Raw genomic sequence first — 18361 nt, 5'->3', positions numbered from 1 at the left:
CCACAGTTCCTCCAACAGCTGGAAGAACCTGTGTGGTGTAATTTCTGAAGTGGTGTAATAAAATATCTGATAAGACACTTCCATCCAACAAACCTCCATGAGACTGAGCTCATTATCTTCCATTGCAGTTCACAATATTTTTCCCACATCTCCTCAGAAATACATACAGTAAGTTATTTTTCCCATTTTTGTTTTATGTATGAGGTGCTTTCTGTTCTCATCACTTGTAGACCTTTGTAAACGCTACCTTATTTTTAACTTTTCTTTCCACTATTACTTATTTTATACATTTTAATGTAATGATTTTATTTTAAAGTATTTTATTTAAAATCATGCCTTTTTTAATTTTACCATTGCTGTTGTTTTCTGTCTCTCTGTTATTCTGTGAAGCACTTTGGGCTGCATGTTTATATGTATGAAAGGTGCTCTATAAATGAAGTTGAGTTGAGTTGAGTTGAGTTGAGCTGAGCTGAGCTGAGTTGAGTTTGAGTTTGAGTTGACATAATGAAGCTGTCTCTGTCTCAGTCCAACAGGTGGCGGTAATGCTCCTGTAAGCTGGTTTGTAAACCGCCAAAATATCCACCAAAGAAGAAGAATGAGCTGTATTTCTATGGCAACGACAACTATCCCTCACCGTCCTACATGCTAGCTTGTTTAGCTTCTAATAGCATCTGTTATTAGCAACATTAGCTTTTTATTGGTGACAGTTACTCATATCGACAATAGCTGCAAGTGCTAACGTAATGAATTATAGTTGTTTCGAGTGAACAGAAGACAAAACGACGTGTATGTTTACAGTAGCGTTAGCTTACAGAGAGTGTTTGCTAACATTAAGCTCTATCCAGTGATTGATGGCAGACTGCTGGAACACAGACACTGGAGAGGCTGTGTTTCGGTCCAGGGATGTCGTTAAAAACTTAAGGATAAAGTAAGTCACTGATTATAATACCTGAATAAGATAAGATGCCACGCTTCATTGTGCTTATCATACTCTTTCCTCACTGTAGGGTGCGTATAGAAAGGGTAACCTCTACAGCAGCCCTCTCTCAGCACCTCCAGCAACAAGTTCTGTCCCAGCAAGAAGGAGGAGCCATTGAACTGGAAACCCTCACCTCTAAAGGCCAGACAGGTACATTTATATCAGGGCAGAAAAAGGGACTGATGGTCAATGGGGGACAAAGTACACAGCTTCATTACTGAAGTCAAAGTATAGAGGTTCAAGGTTTCTTCATTATCCCCTGCAGGCAACTTGTTTTTCAGTCAGCAGTGAAATAAACAAAACAGCACAACAAATTACACCAACATTAAAACATTTAAAACGATAACAACATAAAGACAATAGTTATGTGGCATCACTAAGCAGGCCAGTTGCTACCGGGACAAAAGAGTTTCTTTTTCTATGTGTCCTGCTTTTTGGCAGTGTGAATCTGTGGTCTGAGGGAAGCCGGCAAGACTCTCAAAAAAGAGGATGGCACAGGTCAGCCATGATGGACCAGGCTCGGCTGAGGGTCCTGGCTCGGTGAAGGCTTGACATGTCAGGCAGGGCTGTGCCCACAACCCTGCTGCATATCTTCACAATAACCTAAAGTCCCTTTTTATTTTCAGACTAGTCGACCCATACAAGCGATTCAATAAAACATCTTCATAGAAGTTGTGTCGACATTAAAACCCCTGAGCTTACGATAAAAGTACATTTTTTGGTTGGCCTTTTTACAGACAGGGTCAACCTGATGCTCCTGGTCAAATATTACTCCAATACAAGTGAAAGTTGTTCCGTCAAATTATTACTTGAGTTAAAGTCCTGAAGTACTTCCTTTTAGAAATACTTAAGTATTCAAAGTACTTTGTAAAAAATATCAAAACACTGTATTTTCACAATATGCAGTGCAGTCAAGAATACATTGGAGTACATACATTCCTACATTTTCCCCATTGTGGGATGAATAAAGGAATTTCTTATTCTGTTACATTGTTTATTTAGAAACCATTATTTGAAATTTCTAAAAACTGTACCATGGAATAAAAACAGACACTAAGTTACTCCAAGCACAGACACCTTAGTTTGAAATGTTCATCAGGAATGAAACAAACGTTACGTAGCTCAACACGCTCTCTCAGGTTGGACAGTGAATGTTTGTTTGTTTGGGCAGAGTGGGAAACAGGGAGAACATTTCACACCATACGTATCATTCTTCATTTCAAAAACCTCTAACACGGGCTGAAGATATGACCATGGGTGCTCAGGTGGAGAATTATAGCCATCATTACCACCTCTACATGAACTGTCTGATCTGAGTGATGCTCTGTGTTTGCTCCACGTTCAACCATGGAGACTCACGATATACAGGTACGACTAAACCACTGAGACAAACAGAACTACACAAACACAGTTTACTGTCTTAGGATCAGATTTCAGAAAAGAGAAGGACATTCATGAGCTGACTTCAAAGATAAAGGAGAGAGTAACTAGAGCCCTGATAGAAATGTAGAGGAGTAAAAAGTACAATAATTGTCTTCTGAATGTAGTGGAGTAAAAGTCATAAGTATCCACAAAAAATAATACTCAAGTAAAGTACAGATACTCAAAAAATGTACCTAAGTACAGTACTCAAGTAAATTGACTCTGTTACTGTCTACCATTGTCTGAGACTACAGGTGGGTATTTTGGTACCGAGGAGCTCAATGAGGTCCTGAGGAGCTAAGTTGTTGATGGTCTTGAAAGTGAGAAACAGAATCTTAAAAATAATGCGGTGTTTGATGGGAAGCCAGTGGAGCTGCTGGGGACAGGTGTGATGTGGCTGGTGGAGGGGGTTCTGGTGAGGATGCGGGCAGAAGGATTTTGAACCAGTTGAAGTTTCTGGATGGATTTGTCAGGTAAACCAAAAAGAAGGGAGTTGCAGTAATCTAGGCGGGAGGTGACCAGGGTGTGAACCAAAACTAATAGAAATGTAGAGGAGTCAATACTAGTACAATAATTGTCTTCTGAATGTAGTGGAGTAAAAGTCATAAGTTTCCTCAAAAAATAATACTCAAGTAAAGTACAGATACTCAAAACATGTACAAAATAAGTACATTTACTTGTTACTGTCCAACACTGCTGATGGTAAAGGTCCAGAAGATAAAAAGATTTCAGGTGTTCTCTTGTCTGCATTTAGAAGTTGTTTTAACTCATGTGTTGCACTTTGTGTCAACATCCCAATCCTGCTTGTTTTTTATTTTACTGCTTGATTTTTAAACTTGATAAGACCGGTTGGTTTTATCGCCGGCTGAGCTAATGCATGCAAGTAACAACATGTTATTTTTCAGTTAATGAGGTGCATGAAAATATTATGTATCTTGAGAGTCTGAACACATATCTGCATGAGGTAATGTTGGAGTTATTATGGCCTTATTATGCTGTCCACAGAACAGAATTTATATGATTTAATGCCATAACAGGAAGAGGAATCCAACGAACATTGTGTAGAATTTTAATTATTATAATAATGATAATAATAATACATTTTATTAATAGGCTCACTTCAGGACACGCAAGGTCTCCTTATGAATGTAACAATGATAAAAAACACTCGATAAAACAAACAATATGAAAAGAACACAATGAATGGAGGGTGAAATGCAATAAAAAGCTACATGTGAGGAGTTTACAGAGAATATGCTGTTCTTAAAAGGTGGGATTTGAAGTTTGGAAGAGAGTCTGAGTTACGGATGGTTAGTGGTAGGGAGTTCCAGAGACTAGGGGCTGCATGGCTGAAAGCTCGAGATCCCATGGTGGTTAAGCGAGCATGGGGTACGGTGAGGAGCATGGAGGAAGAGGATCTGAGAGTGTTGGTAGACGTGTATGTTTGAAGGAAATCAGAGAGGTAAGGAGGAAATACAACATACATGCAAATTTGAGGGTGTTTCCTTCTTCCTCTTCCATTCACCTCACTAAACCACCCACCCGCTCAACCACCATGGGGTCCAGAGTCTCAGCCGCTCTGCCCCCCGCCCTGGGACTCCCTCCCACCAGACATCTGTAACATCGACTTTCTATCCATTTTCAAATCACATCTCAAAATACATCTTTTAAAACTGTCACATTCACCCTGATCACACCTCTTCACTGCACTGTATCTGATCCTGTTCATTTTATTTATTATTTACACTGCATCACGACTTGTTGATTTTATCAGACTCACTTTATATTGTTCTTTCTTTTAAACTCTGCCCTCTATGGTGACCTTCAGTGCTCTGAAAGACACACATTTCAATAACTTGACATTGTTTTCTGTTACCAGGTGACAATGAAGAGGAGCAGGTGGTGGGCTGGCAGGAGAAACTCTTCAGTCAGGTAGAACTTTTGAGTTTTTAGTATCTGCACCACACCACAATTGATTTCTCTGTGTGCCTCCTTAACATCTCTTCCTTGTCTCTGTTTGTGGGCCCAGTATGAGATGGAGCTGTTCCAGAATGAGGCAGCATGTCAGACCCCTCTGGACCGTCAGTACCACACAGAAGTCAAGGCCCTGAATAAGGCAAAGGGCAAAAGAAATCACAGACTCTTCACATACACTGATCACGACCGCTACACAAACTGTCTTCCATTTCAACAACTGGTAAGTTATGTTGCATCAGTGTCACCACCATTGTCCAATTATTTTGCAAAACACATTATAAACGTATACAATCCATTGGCATTTACTAAACAGATATAAGTCAAGTCTGAATAAGTCATATCAAAATGAGTGGTGGGCAATTTCCTTTGAATTTATCATATTCATGTTCATGTCTTCATCTTTATATATATATATACATATCCATCCATCCATCCATTATCTTGACCGCTTATCCCGTTAGGGGTCACGGGGGGCTGGAGCCTATCCCAGCTGGCTTCGGGCGGAAGGCAGGGTACACCCTGGATAGGTCGCCAACCTATCACAGGGCTAACACAGAGAGACAGACAACCATTCACGCACACACTCACACCTACGGACAATTTAGAGTGATCAATCAACCTGAGCATGTTTTTGCATTGTGGGAGGAAGCCGGAGAACCCGGAGAGAACCCACGCATGCACGGGGAGTACATGCAAACTCCACACAGAAAGGCACCCGCCCGACCGTATATATATATATATATATATATATATATATATATATATATATATATATATATATATATATATATTTATATATTTTTGCCTTTTTATTGATAGGACAGCTGTAGATAGACAGGAAATGTGGGGAGTAGAGTGGGGGAAGACATGCAGCAAGTGGTCTTGACTGGGAATCGAACCGGCGACCTCTGCGACGAGGACTATAGCCTGTGTATGCGGGACGCTTAGACCAGTAGTTCTCAAAGTGGGGTCCGCGAACCATAGTGTGGGGGTCCGTGAAATAATTAAAATGAAATTCTAATAAATTATAAAATTGAGGACATTTGCGCCAATGAAACCAGCATATTGTGCCCATTACTCCTACCCGAGTTAACTTTGGACCAATAGAAACTGATATGATTGTGACACTCACATCAATCTGTCACGTATCCCTCATTCACACCTCACTCCGGTCACAACTGTTCCTGCCACTACTTTGCTTTGTTTACTACTTTGCGAGCATGGAGCCATTTCTAAATCAGTTCACATCGTCAAGTGATGCTAAACCCAAGCTCGCTAAATTGAGAAGCGAATGAAGACAGCCAAGCTAAAGCGACATCTGATCACCCAGAATATAAGGACAAAACTAAAGACTTTTTCCAGCAAAACAACAAGGAATACAACCGCCAGAAAACACAGATGGTGAAGTGTTTTCTGTTTATCACTATAGAACAGGTCCAAAGTATTAAGATTGATAAGTTTTACAATTCAAATAGTTCCAAGGGCATCTAAGAATGAGAATAGTAGTAAGCTTCTGCTTAATCTATGTTACAATTATGAGGGGTCCTTGGAAAATGTTCTCACCTGTAAGGGGTCCCTGGCCCCAAAAAGTTTGAGAACCCCTGGCTTAGACCATCAGGCCACCAGCGCCCCATGTCTTCATCTTTATAGCGGTCTATTCTGTCAAGTTGTCCTTGTTGCTGAGGTACCTCAAGTTGAATGTGTTATTATGAAATATGTTAAAGTCATACGGAGTAAGGTTAAGGTTGAGATGAATAGGTGAGATGATCAGTGGATGAGGCTTGAACACATGTTGTGAGTGTAAGAAGAGGTACCTGAAAGTGTGTCTGACCGCCATGAGAGCAGACAAGGCTGCAGCTGTTACCACGTTGGCTTATCACCTGAGACACACCATCTTCCATCTGTCTATCCACTATAGTCTATGTCTGTGTATAACATTGTTATGCAGATTGTGAATCACTCTGAGTTATATCTAACCAGCGAACCATGTCAGGAGTCTGAAAGTGAAGTCTTACACTTCTTTGTGAAAATGAATGCACCAGCTCAAGCCTTACTGTATTTATAATTAGCTTGTTGTTTTTGATCCTCGTAGCAAGAAGCCACTGACTTGCTGACCACAACCAAATCCAATCCCACATTCCTGGCTGAAAGGATGGCCAGTGTGAGACACAGACGGCAGGAAAGACGCACCATGTACGTGACGCACCAGCTCTCTTATTTGAATGTGCTGATAACTCAGAGGAGGACTGTACTGCACCTTATTGTGATATCACAATGCAGATGGGAACACGTTTCTGTGTGCAGCTTTATTTTTATTCTGCTTGTTCCTCCTTCAAAACAGAGCTTGTGTCGTGTTGTAACAGGTATTTCATATTCAGGATGATCTGTTCAATTTTGCAGGGATAGTAGTGTTCCAAAGTCAAAGATCATCACCTGGGAGCCCACTGAGGAGTTTGTGAAGAACAGTCATGTGGTGAATAACACAATGCAGACCATGCACATCATGGCAGACCTGAGCCCCCCTGGAAGGTAAGACCATTCACACAAAGACCCCAATTCCATTCACATCAGCCTTTATTGTCGCACATGGGAATTTGACTTCAAAAATTAAAAGAGTGAGTGAGTGAGTGAGTGAGTGAGTGAGTGAGTGAGTGAGTGAGTGAGTGAGTGAGTGAGTGAGTGAGCCTTGTACTACCCTGTGTTCCAAATTATTAAAATAAATAGTGTTTTAGTCTGATGTATTTAAGGCTGTGTGCTTTAACAAACCCCTTTTTGTTTGAATCTAAAAAGCTTTCTAATATTCTGTATCACAGACCATGTGTACAGTCATGGCCAAAAGTTTTGAGAATGACACAAATATTACATTTTCACAAAGTCTGCTGCATCAGGGTTTTTAGGTGTTTTTGTCAGATGTTTCTATGGTATAATGAAATACAATTAGAAGCAATTCATAAGTATCGAAAGCTTTTATTGAGAATTACACAGAATTCATGCAATACGTCAATATTTGCAGTGTTGACCCTTCTTTTTCAAGACCATTGCAATTCTCCCTGGCATGCTATCAATCAACTTCTGGACCAAATCCTGACTGATGGCAGTCCATTCTTGCAGAATCAATGCTTGGAGTTTGTCAGAATTTGTGGGTTTTTGATTGTACACCCGCCTCTTGAGGATTGACCACAAGTTCTCAATGGGATTAAGATCTGGGGAGTTTCCTGGCCAAGGGCCCAAAATCTTAATGTTTTGTTCCCCGAGCCATTTTGTTATGACTTTTGCTTTATGGCAAGGTGCTCCATCATGCTGGAAAAGGCATTCTTCATCACCAAACTGCCCTTGGATGGTTGGGAGAAGTTGCTCTCGGAGGACGTTCTGGTACCATTCTTTATTCATGGCTGTGTTTTTAGGCAAGATTGTGAGAGAGCCCACTCCCTTGACCGAAAAGCAACCCCACACATGAATGGTCTCAGGATGCTTCACTGTTGGCAAGAGACAGGACTGATGGTAGCGCTCACCTCGTCTTCTCCGAACATGCCTTCCTCCAGATGCCCCAAACAATGGGAAAGGGGATTCATCAGAGAAAATGACTTTACCCCAGTCCTCAGCAGTCCAGTCCCTGTACCTTCTGCAGAATATCAGTCTGTCCCTGATGTTTTTACTGGAGAGAAGTGGCTTCTTTGCTGCCCTCCTTGACACCAGGCCTTCCTCCAAAAGTCTTCGCCTCACTGTGCGTGCAGATGCACTCACACCGGCCTGCTGCCATTCCTGAGCAAGCTCTGCACTGGTGGTGGCCCGATCCCGCAGCTGTAACACCTTCAGGAGATGGTCCTGGCGCTTGCTGGACTTTCTTGGGCGCACTGGAGCCTGTTTGGCAACAATTGAACCTCTCTCCTTGAAGTTCTTGATAATTCGATAGACGGTTGACTGAGGTCCAATCTTACTCGCTGCTATAAACTTCCCTGTTAGGCCCTTTTTGTGCAATGCAATGATGGCTGCACGTGTTTCCTTGCAGGTAACCATGGCTAACAGATGAGGAACAATGGTGTCATGCACCATCTTCCTTTTAAAGTGTCCAGTCACTCAATCATGACAGATTGATCGCCAGCCTCGTCCTCATCAACACCCACACCTGTGTTAATGTGTGTGACACCTGTGTGTCATTGAAATTATGTTAGCTGGTCCTTTTGTGGCAGGGCTGAAATGCAGTGGAAATGTGTTTTTGGTGATAAAGTTCATTTTCAAGGCAAAGAGGGACTTTGCAATTAATTGCAGTTGAGCTGACTCCTCATAACATTCTGGAGTATATGCAAATTGCCATTATAAAAACTGAAACAGCAGACTTTGTGAAAATTAATAGTTGTGTCATTCTCAAAACTTTTGGCCATGACTGTATATAGTTGTGCCACATTATTATGCAAGTCCTATTAAACTTTGACCACGGGCAAGAAGTGACCTGACCAAAGAGGAAAAGAGTCAAACTGTCAAGAGTCTGAGTAAGGGGAAATCTACCAATGATATATAAAAGAAATGACAGCGTGACCACCGAACGTTAAAGAGATATGTTCAATAAGTCAGGATGAGAGAAAACCCAGAGTAGAAGAAGCCTGTCGAACATGATCAAAGTGAGAACTGTCAAGAATCAAACCAGAGGTTGATCAAAGACCCTTAGCTACCAGCCAGGCCGTTTTTAAAGCTGTGGGGCTCGATGATGTACCCAGGTCTACTCCATGTAGGACGCTAAGACGAGTGACAAAGGTCCAAAAGGAAAAGAAAAGACCTCCACTGAAGAAAATACATCATGAAAAACGACTGGAAAGGGCTCAACAATACATGAAGGCCGACTTCCTGAAAGTTATATTCACTGATGAGTGCTGGGCAACCCTTAAAGGACCTGATGGGGGGGCATCTGGTTGGATTTCAAGTGGCCATGCAGCTCCAACTCTACCACGACGTCTACAAGGCGGTGCTGGTGTTATTTTCTGGGCTGTGATTGTTGATGGTGAACCTGTTGGTCCTCTCTGGGTTCAGGATGGTGTAAAAGTTTCCTTCCATGGAGGAAAAGTCAATCAGCTAAAGTGAAGGAGACGCTCGTGTTCATGCAGGACAATGCACAGTCACATGTCTCACGTTATTCCCAGGACAGGACGGCATCTCAGGGTTTTAAGGAGGATCGCCTCATGAACTGGCCTGACTGCTCACCTGATCTCAACCCGACTGAGAACATGTGGTCAATAATAAAGATGATGATTTACAGTGATGGTGAGAAATACAGCTTAAAGAGCATCTTTGGAAAGACATACAAGGTGCAGCTCACAGAGTCAGCAGAGAAGTCATCAGAAACTAAATCAGTTTACAGTGACCTCTTTCTTTTTCTCTTTCTATTTTGCTTGTCTGCATATATATTTCTGGTTTGCGTCATGTTCGTCACAAACTGTTAAATATTAATGCAATTTATTCTTGCAGCAAAAGAAAAGAAAGAAAACATTTTTCTTCTGTGATTGTGACTGTGTGCATGTGACCATCACCATCCCTATCTTTTATTGACAGCTAATATCATGTTCTGTAAAAGAGGGCGTGCACACCTCGGTGGACCAAAAACAAAAAACAATATTAATAATAATGATAAAATAAAAAATAAAAAAGAATACACAAAGATATACAAAAGGACAAGGAAAGAGAAGGTTTACAGTGACCTCTGACCCTCACTGAAAGAAAAGGAGGTTATATTGGACATTTCAAAAACCCTTTAGATTTGAAATATTTCAAAGACATTAACACTTTTATTTTGTATACAAATGTGAAGAAAACTGTTGTTTTTGTTTAAGTTTGAATGCAGTTGTAGTAAATATTGTTATTTTCAATCAATTGAACATTTAAAATGGTGCCTAGTTTTTATTTGTATAAGTGATATGCTTGTATCACCAACTTGCATAATAATTTGTCACACTCATTTCTGCAGATTCTGCATTTATTTAAATATATTCACTATCTGACTTCTAGACAAATTTGAGAACAACTGTTAACAGTTTTTTTAATATTCACAAAAATTCAACTTGCATAATAACTTGGAACGCATTGTATGAGCAGGTTTCATTCATTGACGGTGCTGTGTACCTCTGCTGTGATCATCTGTGTGTTTGTTCTCTTAGGCTCGGTCAGAAAGAGAATGAATGTTTGCTGGTCACCATAAAAACAGACGGCAGTGGAACAGTCATTGTCAAACCTGACTTCACAAAAGGCAAAGAGCCTTACAGGCAAGTTCACAATGAGACTGAGACTGATCAGATCAACTTTCTTTGAACTAATGCTTGAACAGTTCATGCTGTATTATGTTTTATGGCCCTGCTGGCCTGATGAATGATGTAAACAGAAAATGTATAAGAACAAAGAGATGTGTGCTTTTTCAAACTATAAGAACATCAGTCTGGTGTGTGCGATGTGCAGGATTGTCACAGATGGGGAGAGGAGAGAGGTGTGGCGTCTCTTCCTGGAGAATGTCTCTGCAGTCATGAAACCGGAGGAAAAGGAGAAGGAGCAGAATATGTACAAAGATGTGAGTTCATCACGTTTCCTCCATAACCAGAGGAGAACTGAAGAGAATACACTTCAGTGTTTATTCTGATGCCACTAATTATGGAGTCACAACAACTGCACTCATTCACATAACATTCACTTTCTCTGTCTCTAGCTGTACGTACGGCACAAGGAGTACCTCAATAGTCTTGTGGGACAAGACTTTGAAATGGTAAACTTTATTACATTTTTACAGCAGCTGGGCCTTGTTTGAAATGGGAACATTAAGCTAAGGGAAACTAGTGCTGGGCGATAATTCGATAACAATAATTATCGTTATGTAATTTTTCTCTTAAAAATATAAAAAATGTTCAATAAAAATTTGATATAAATAAACATGTCTATACAAAACAAATTTAAAAAAGGAGAAAGAGAGGAGATAAAGAAACAGAAAAAAACAAGTCCTCCACTCAACCCCTCAAGCTGTTTCTCTCCAAGACCGATGGCCATAAAACCTAACAACTTTAAAGCTCCACGATGCGTTTGAGCATCACACCAGGCTCAGAATGGGCACCTATTGAGAGGCAGTGAGGAGGACAGAAAAGGAGAGAAGGGAAAAGTTTTCAGATGTGTCTCTGAGAGTGAACGGGGTCTGAAGAGGACGATCTGTTAGTCAGAAATGTGAAACAAAAAAATCAAACAGAACAAGTGTTCCCTTCGCTCATTATGAACTCCAACTCAGGTACAAACCAGAGCCACGTTCAACGGTTCTACAGTTTTTACATGCAGTGAGTGTTTGCAATTTCAATTGTAATTACACTAGACAGAAGAAGAAGGCAGCATTGAACAGCCAATCATGTCACAGGGTGAGAGGTAGGCGGGGATTAAAGACGTTCGGGGTGAACAAACTAAAACTAAAACTTCACAAAAATCTGATTTTACATTAAAGACCTGCTTCCTGTTAGCATCGTCAGAAATGATAGATTCAAGAAGTTTATCAGAAAACTAATTCCAGAAACAAACTAACAAACTGTCTGGTTTCTTCAACTTTCACTCAGGAGCAAAAATCTGACTTTAAGTTTAAATGAAATAATGATTTGATATTTATCGTGATAATTATCGATATCAACTGCTATGAAATATTTTAACGTGATAAGATCATTTTCAATGTCGCCCAGAACTAAGGGAAACTATTAAGAAAGCTTGCTTTGTCCAACTGATGGTCTAAAATATAAAAGGAATCAGCTTTCAGTCAAATATGACAAAGAAAAGAAGCAAATCCTCTAAAGTTTAACACCATGTTTCAATATTTAGCTTGATCCTGTTTAGCCTGATTGTTGAAATATCAACATGACACTTTTTCATGGTAATCTATTTGGAAAAGGTTTTGTATTTAATGTTCTTCATGTCTCCCTTAGCCTCCTGCTGGTATCCTGCGCTACGTGATGAATGGAGAGATTGGTGAGTAGCAGAGCTGTAGACGTCATAACAGTACATATTTATAAAATGTCTTCAAAATAAACATCTTTCTTGTTTTCTATTTTCCAGTCTCAGCCAAAGGATTTGAATATGATAACTTATACATCCACTTCTTCGTGGAACTGCCCAACAGTGAGTCACTTATGTTTCATTAAACTAGTTCAATTGTGATACTTAAGTCAGTCAAACTAAACTCAAATTCACACTTGAATTATTTTCTTCTTTTTTATTTCAGACTGGTCCAGTTTGCCATTCCAGTGTCTCTCAGGGGTTACTCAGACCTGTCAGACTAAAACAGTAGGGAAGGTGTGTATACATTTTTAGAAATAGTGAACAGCTTCAAAGCTCGGCTACCAGGATCAATTTAACTGTAAACAAAGACTCATTCTCTGCCAACAGGAAAATGTAGCTTTCTTCAGTTTCCCATTCAGCTTTGAAGCTTTCTTCATGTGTGAAAAAGAGACTGAAGGTCAGAATCAGCCATGAATTAATGTGATTCAATCATTATGTTATATGGAAGCAAATATGTACCAAAATTAAAATGAAAAAAACAATTTGAAAATGAAATTGCATTAACAGAAATGTTTATTCATTTTCCAAATATGGGCGCATTATGTAACTCATAACTAAAATGAATATTCAATAGCCCCATTTTCATTTTAATTATAACCTTCAACAATGCTAATAATGTCACACAATTAAAATGAAAAAAAGAAAATGACACTTGCTTTTTAATTTTCAGAATGAATTCCCATTTTTTTCACTCAAAAATAAAATGAAAAGGCAATCCTTCCTTTTTCATTTTAACTTTCATGTTGAAGCTTGCACATTTTGTAACAGTTGATCTGAAAACAGAAAGGATTAGTTTTCATTCTGAAAATTAAAAAACATTTCTGTGAATGCATTTTAATTTTCTAATTTTCTTTTTAATTTGAATGATGATAATAATTTAACGGGGTATTTTTTGAAAATTAAAAAGCATATATCTTTTTTTTTTTTCATTTTAATTGTGTTAAATAATTTGCATTGTTGAAGATTGAAATGCAAATGGGAAAATCGAATATTAATTTTAGTTGAGTCACATGATGCACCCATATTTGGAAAATTAATAAGCATTTCTGTTAATTCAATTTAATTTTCAAACTTGCTTTTTCATTTTAATTCTGGTACCTATTTGCTTCCATAATGTTGGAGGTTTTATTGATATTTTCTGATATATTAAACACTGAAGAGATTAGACTGAACTTTGACTTTTGTCTTTGTCTCAGAGTCGATTCCTCAGTGGCCAGTGCTCTACTTCAAAGTTCTTTCTCTGGACTCATGGCAGCGTTATCGGACGGAGGGTTACGGCTATCTGCTTTTTCCTGCCATACCTGGTACATTGTGCATGTTTACATTTCTTTACCTGTAGAGCTGAAAAATGTTTTTTGTCAATATGCAGTAAACAAAACAACTTTCACAGACTGAATGAGTCAGTGTCTGGTGTTTTAATATAAAAAAGAATTGGTTGATATATATTTCTTAAAGAATTGCTTTAATTTGCTTTTGATTTAATAGTTCAATAAGTGACATTTTTTCAGCTCCATTTCACTTTTTTTTTTTTAAACTGCTCATCATTCGACATTTTAAAGTAAAGTGTGAATTTATCTGATCTGAACACAAATCCATCCCAAAATCAAAGCAACAAAGCCTCCTGCAAGCTAAAGGATATTTTAAAATCCTTTCACTTACTCGTGGATGTTTCATGTTTCGTTTGTTCCAGGTAAACACACAGTAACGTGCCACACATGGAGACCTCTGCAGACAGGAACCGTCTCAGCACTGAGACGCTTCTTTATTGGAGGTTCACCAGAGCTTGAAGACCACAGCTACGTCAGGATACCTGGGACCTTCAAGGTAGGCTCAGACCTGTTTCTGTTCTCTCTGGATGAATCCATGTGAAATAGCTAGCCTCTTTTCTTTGCTGTCTATTAATCACAGATGCATACACTTTTACTTCATCATATGTTACATAGCCCATTGAATTACATTGTTTTCTAATACAAAGCTAAGTGTGAGTAAATAGGATAATGAGGTGGTGAGGGTTTTGAAGAATACACTAATAAAACCACACTAATAAAAAAAGAGAAAATTTGGTAGGAAACACTGAAAGCAGCAGAATAGGCCGTCATTAATTTTATGACAAGAAGTTGTTCAATTAAATGACCAAAAACTTTTGCTTCAAATTTTATTTGCAAAATGTTTTTCTATAATTAAACTATTATAAATACTTTTAATACACAAACTTAAACACACTTACATTCATATTAACTCAAAGAAACATCAAACCTTGAGCATAATAATGTTGTAATCTATAAAAATACTCTGCACAGCTGTACTCAAATAAATGATGATGTTTAAACTGCTGTTATTGTTTTATATTAATGGTAACTGTAAAGTTGAGATAGGGTTACTGCCAAGCTTCTCAAATAGAACCAAGCCATTTTCTTATTCTAACATAGCATTAGCATTAGCATCCCTCTTGAATCATCAGTAACACCAATGTTGGGAATATTTTGGTGACTGTCTTTTTTTGTCAATGCTATCCTTTGACGACACTGAAGAATACTTTCCTCTTGTGTTTTTATGTACGGCTGCAGGGAGAGAGGCTGAGTCGCTTTGGCTTTTGCACAGAAACCACAGGAAGCGTCACATTTAATCTGCACTGCATCCAGCAGGCCAGGTAAGGACTGGATGGATTTGAGGATGTCTTGAAAAGTCCAACATACATCTGACGGGTAGAAATAACTTCTGTTGAAGAGATCTATGAGCACGACTTGGCTAAGCTGAGAAGTGATGGATGGACAGATTTGTACTGTAATGAGGTCTGCAGCAACTTCATCACTGTTTCAACAGAGTCAATAACATGTGACACGTTTCCTTCTGCTGAAGACAAATTTAAAGACAGACAAATGAATTAGAGACAGTTTGCATGATTAAAACTCTTACATTTATCATCTTCTGACAAAATTCAACTCGCACAGCTGAACACTCATCCAAATCCCTCAATATACACTACTAGTCAAAAGTTTGGACACACCTTCTCATTCAATGTTTTTTATTTATGTTAATTATTTTCAACATTGTAGATTAATACTGAAGACATCAACACTATGAAATAATCTGGTTTAACCATAATCTGGATTACAACAGTAGTCAAATAGGGCTATCCATTGTGTACTAACCCTACCTCTGAACAACACAACTGATGGTCTCAAACACATTAAGAAGGCAAGTCATTCTACAAATGAACTCTTAACAAGGCTCATGTTCATTAGAAACCATTCCAGGAGACCACTTCATGAAGCAGACTGAGAGAATACCAAGAGTGTGCAAAGCTGTCATGAAGGAAAAAGGGGGCTACTTTACAGAATCTAAAATATAAAACAGATTCTGCTTTGTTTAACACTTTTTGGTTCATTCAATAATTCTATATATGTTCTTTCATAGTTTTGATGTCTTCAGTATTAATCTACAGTGTTTACAATCATTACAATAAATACAAACCCTTCAATGAGAAGGTGTTTGTCCAAACTTTGACTGGTAGTGTATGAATGTGTAATGTTACATAACGGATTAAACTCGTTAAAAATCTCCTTAGTGAGATGTGATAGAATTCAATAAGCCTTTGTTTGTGTTCAGACTCTGTAAAATATTTTATGGTGATATTACATGTTTTATTTCCTGCCTAGTAGCTGTTAATGTATGGTGTTTATGTTTCAGGGCCTTTGTTGATGCCACCATGTTGAAGAAGAGGAGGCAGAAAGTGTTTGATCAGCTGGGAGGATTCAGTCAGCAAGGAGCTGTTTGCACCATCTTGGGTAAAGATGTTCACATACAGTCATATTTTGAGCTTTTTTTAATTATAGGTCAGAACGTGTAGTTTTAAATGTCAGTTATTGATCTCTTCAGAGTAAAATGAAACCTGATAAAGCTTTAAAGGAGGATTACCTTGTGCCTTAGACAGGAGAGCGAAAATATCTCATATGGTGGAAAGAAGCTCTTTTATTTCATCTAAGTTAGCAGGAAAATGACTAAACAAACATTTAAAAATAAAACATGGTTTAAAGAGCTCAGCTTCAATCTGTATCGATGAAATGTACAAACCAAGCCAGAAACCTTGGTGTAGTCTTAGACTCAGACTTTAATTTTCAGCAGCCACATTAAGACAATTACAAAGTCAGCCTACTATCACCTTCAGAATATATCAAGGATTAAAGGACTTATGTCTCAGCAGGATGCAGAAAAACTCGGCCATGCGTTTATCTTTAGCAGACTAGACTACTGTAACGGGGTCTTTACAGGACTCCCTAAAAAGTCCATCAGACGACTGCAGCTCATACAGAATGCTGCTGCTCGAGTCCTAACAAGGACCAAACAGTAGACCACATCCCTCCAGTTCTTAGATCCCTACACTGGCTTCCTGTCTGTCAGAGAATAGACTTTAAAATCCTGCTGATGGTTTATAAAGACCTGAATGGTTTAGGCCCAAAATACATTGCTGATCTGCTACTACTTTATGAACCACCTCGACCTCTGAGGTCATCAGGTACTGGTCTGCTTTCAGTCCCTAGAGTCAGAACGGAACATGGTGAAGCAGCGTTTAGTCATTATGCACCACATATCTGGAACACACTCCCTGAAAGCTGTAGGTCTGCTCCAACTCTCACCTCTTTTAAATCAAAGACTAAGACCTTTTTATTTGACACTGCCTTCCTATCTTGGATTATTTTAACCATAGACTGTATAAAATGATTTTAACCCACTTTAAATTAACATTTTAAATTTACTTTTAATATAGTTGTAATTTTCCTTTTCTTTTCTATGTTTTATTGTGTCATTTAAATTGTGCTCTTTTATGCTTGTTTGAATGTTTCCAATGCTTTTAATGTTTTAATGTAAAGTCACATTGAGTTGCCCTTGTGTATGAAATGCACTATACAAATAAAGCTGCCTTGCCTTGCCATAGCAGTTTATCAACTATCATCTTTCCCTATGTCAGAGGCCTTCCAAAGAGCCAGGAGAAGGATGCAGGAAGCCCGAGAAAGTCTTCCAAGAGACCTCATCAACGCCACCTCCCAACTCCAGATCGAGTCCTCTGCATACATGTGAAAAGTTATTGTCTAACATGTAACTCAGCTGCCAATCCTCAACAATTTATTTAGAGGTTTATAACTGGAGCAACATGTATTATTATTATGATATCACATGGTATTAGTTTCTGTTCATCTTATTTATTCATAAATTATTATACATTAACCATGTTTTACTGATAACCTACAAGATAACGGAAAGGAGATTCTTTTGTGTTTCAAGATATTTTAAGTCGGTTTAAACTAGGACCAAAACTGATTTATCAGTCCAAAAACAGGGTAAAGTAAATGTGTCATCTGAGTATGGTATGACCTCAAACTGCATTCCTCCTGAGGTCGATGCCTCAGATTAATGTTACAAACATGTTTTATTTTTGAGGTATGGACAGTGAAGCTTGATAAAACTTGACATAAAACACAAAAATGGAAAGTCATTGTTTGTATAAACTGTAAGAATATTTCTTCCTGCAATGTGTACTTACTTCTATTGTATTTTTTCACTCAGTTTTATAGCAGATTTAATTAAAGCTCAAACTGAAATGATTCCTCTAGTGTAGGTTTTGCTCGAGCAGCTGAGGGCGTGTGTTCAGGACTTACAGACCGGATCAGGATGACCAAACAGACCGTTCATTATTCTGGTTTTGCTGACATTAAGGATCACCGGCAAGACCTTCCTCCCGTGTTACATTCATGGCTCGTGGAAGCTGTAGGACACGAGCCAGTCACGCCTGAAATACGTCGCATTTAAATCTTGTACAGCAAATGAAAAATTAAACTTAGGACTTGCAATAATTGCTAGAGTACCTACATGGCAATGTTACTAATTATTGTGTCAACATAATCATCATGCAGTGCATATGAC

The 18361-nt window shown here is 38.7% G+C and overlaps 1 protein-coding gene across 1 annotated transcript; it reads left to right on the top strand.

The window, feature by feature from the left end:
* Positions 1–570: 570 nt before the first annotated feature.
* Positions 571–18291, top strand: mks1 (MKS transition zone complex subunit 1). Its single transcript, XM_034682865.1, has 18 exons — positions 571–928; positions 1008–1129; positions 4281–4333; positions 4431–4598; positions 6471–6571; positions 6779–6907; positions 10525–10629; positions 10820–10928; positions 11064–11120; positions 12307–12349; positions 12437–12499; positions 12603–12673; positions 12767–12836; positions 13636–13743; positions 14130–14263; positions 15007–15089; positions 16130–16227; positions 17409–18291. The coding sequence occupies exons 1-18, from the start codon at positions 852–854 to the stop codon at positions 17516–17518; spliced, it is 1701 nt and encodes a 566-aa protein (XP_034538756.1). The 5' UTR covers positions 571–851; the 3' UTR covers positions 17519–18291.
* The last annotated feature ends 70 nt before the right edge of the window (positions 18292–18361 follow it).

The sequence above is a fragment of the Notolabrus celidotus genome, chromosome 5, assembly GCF_009762535.1.
Source record: "Notolabrus celidotus isolate fNotCel1 chromosome 5, fNotCel1.pri, whole genome shotgun sequence".
Taxonomy (NCBI): Eukaryota; Metazoa; Chordata; class Actinopteri; order Labriformes; family Labridae; genus Notolabrus; species Notolabrus celidotus.
The sequence above is the reverse complement of the archived record's forward strand: the minus strand, read 5'-3'. Positions and strand labels throughout refer to the sequence as shown.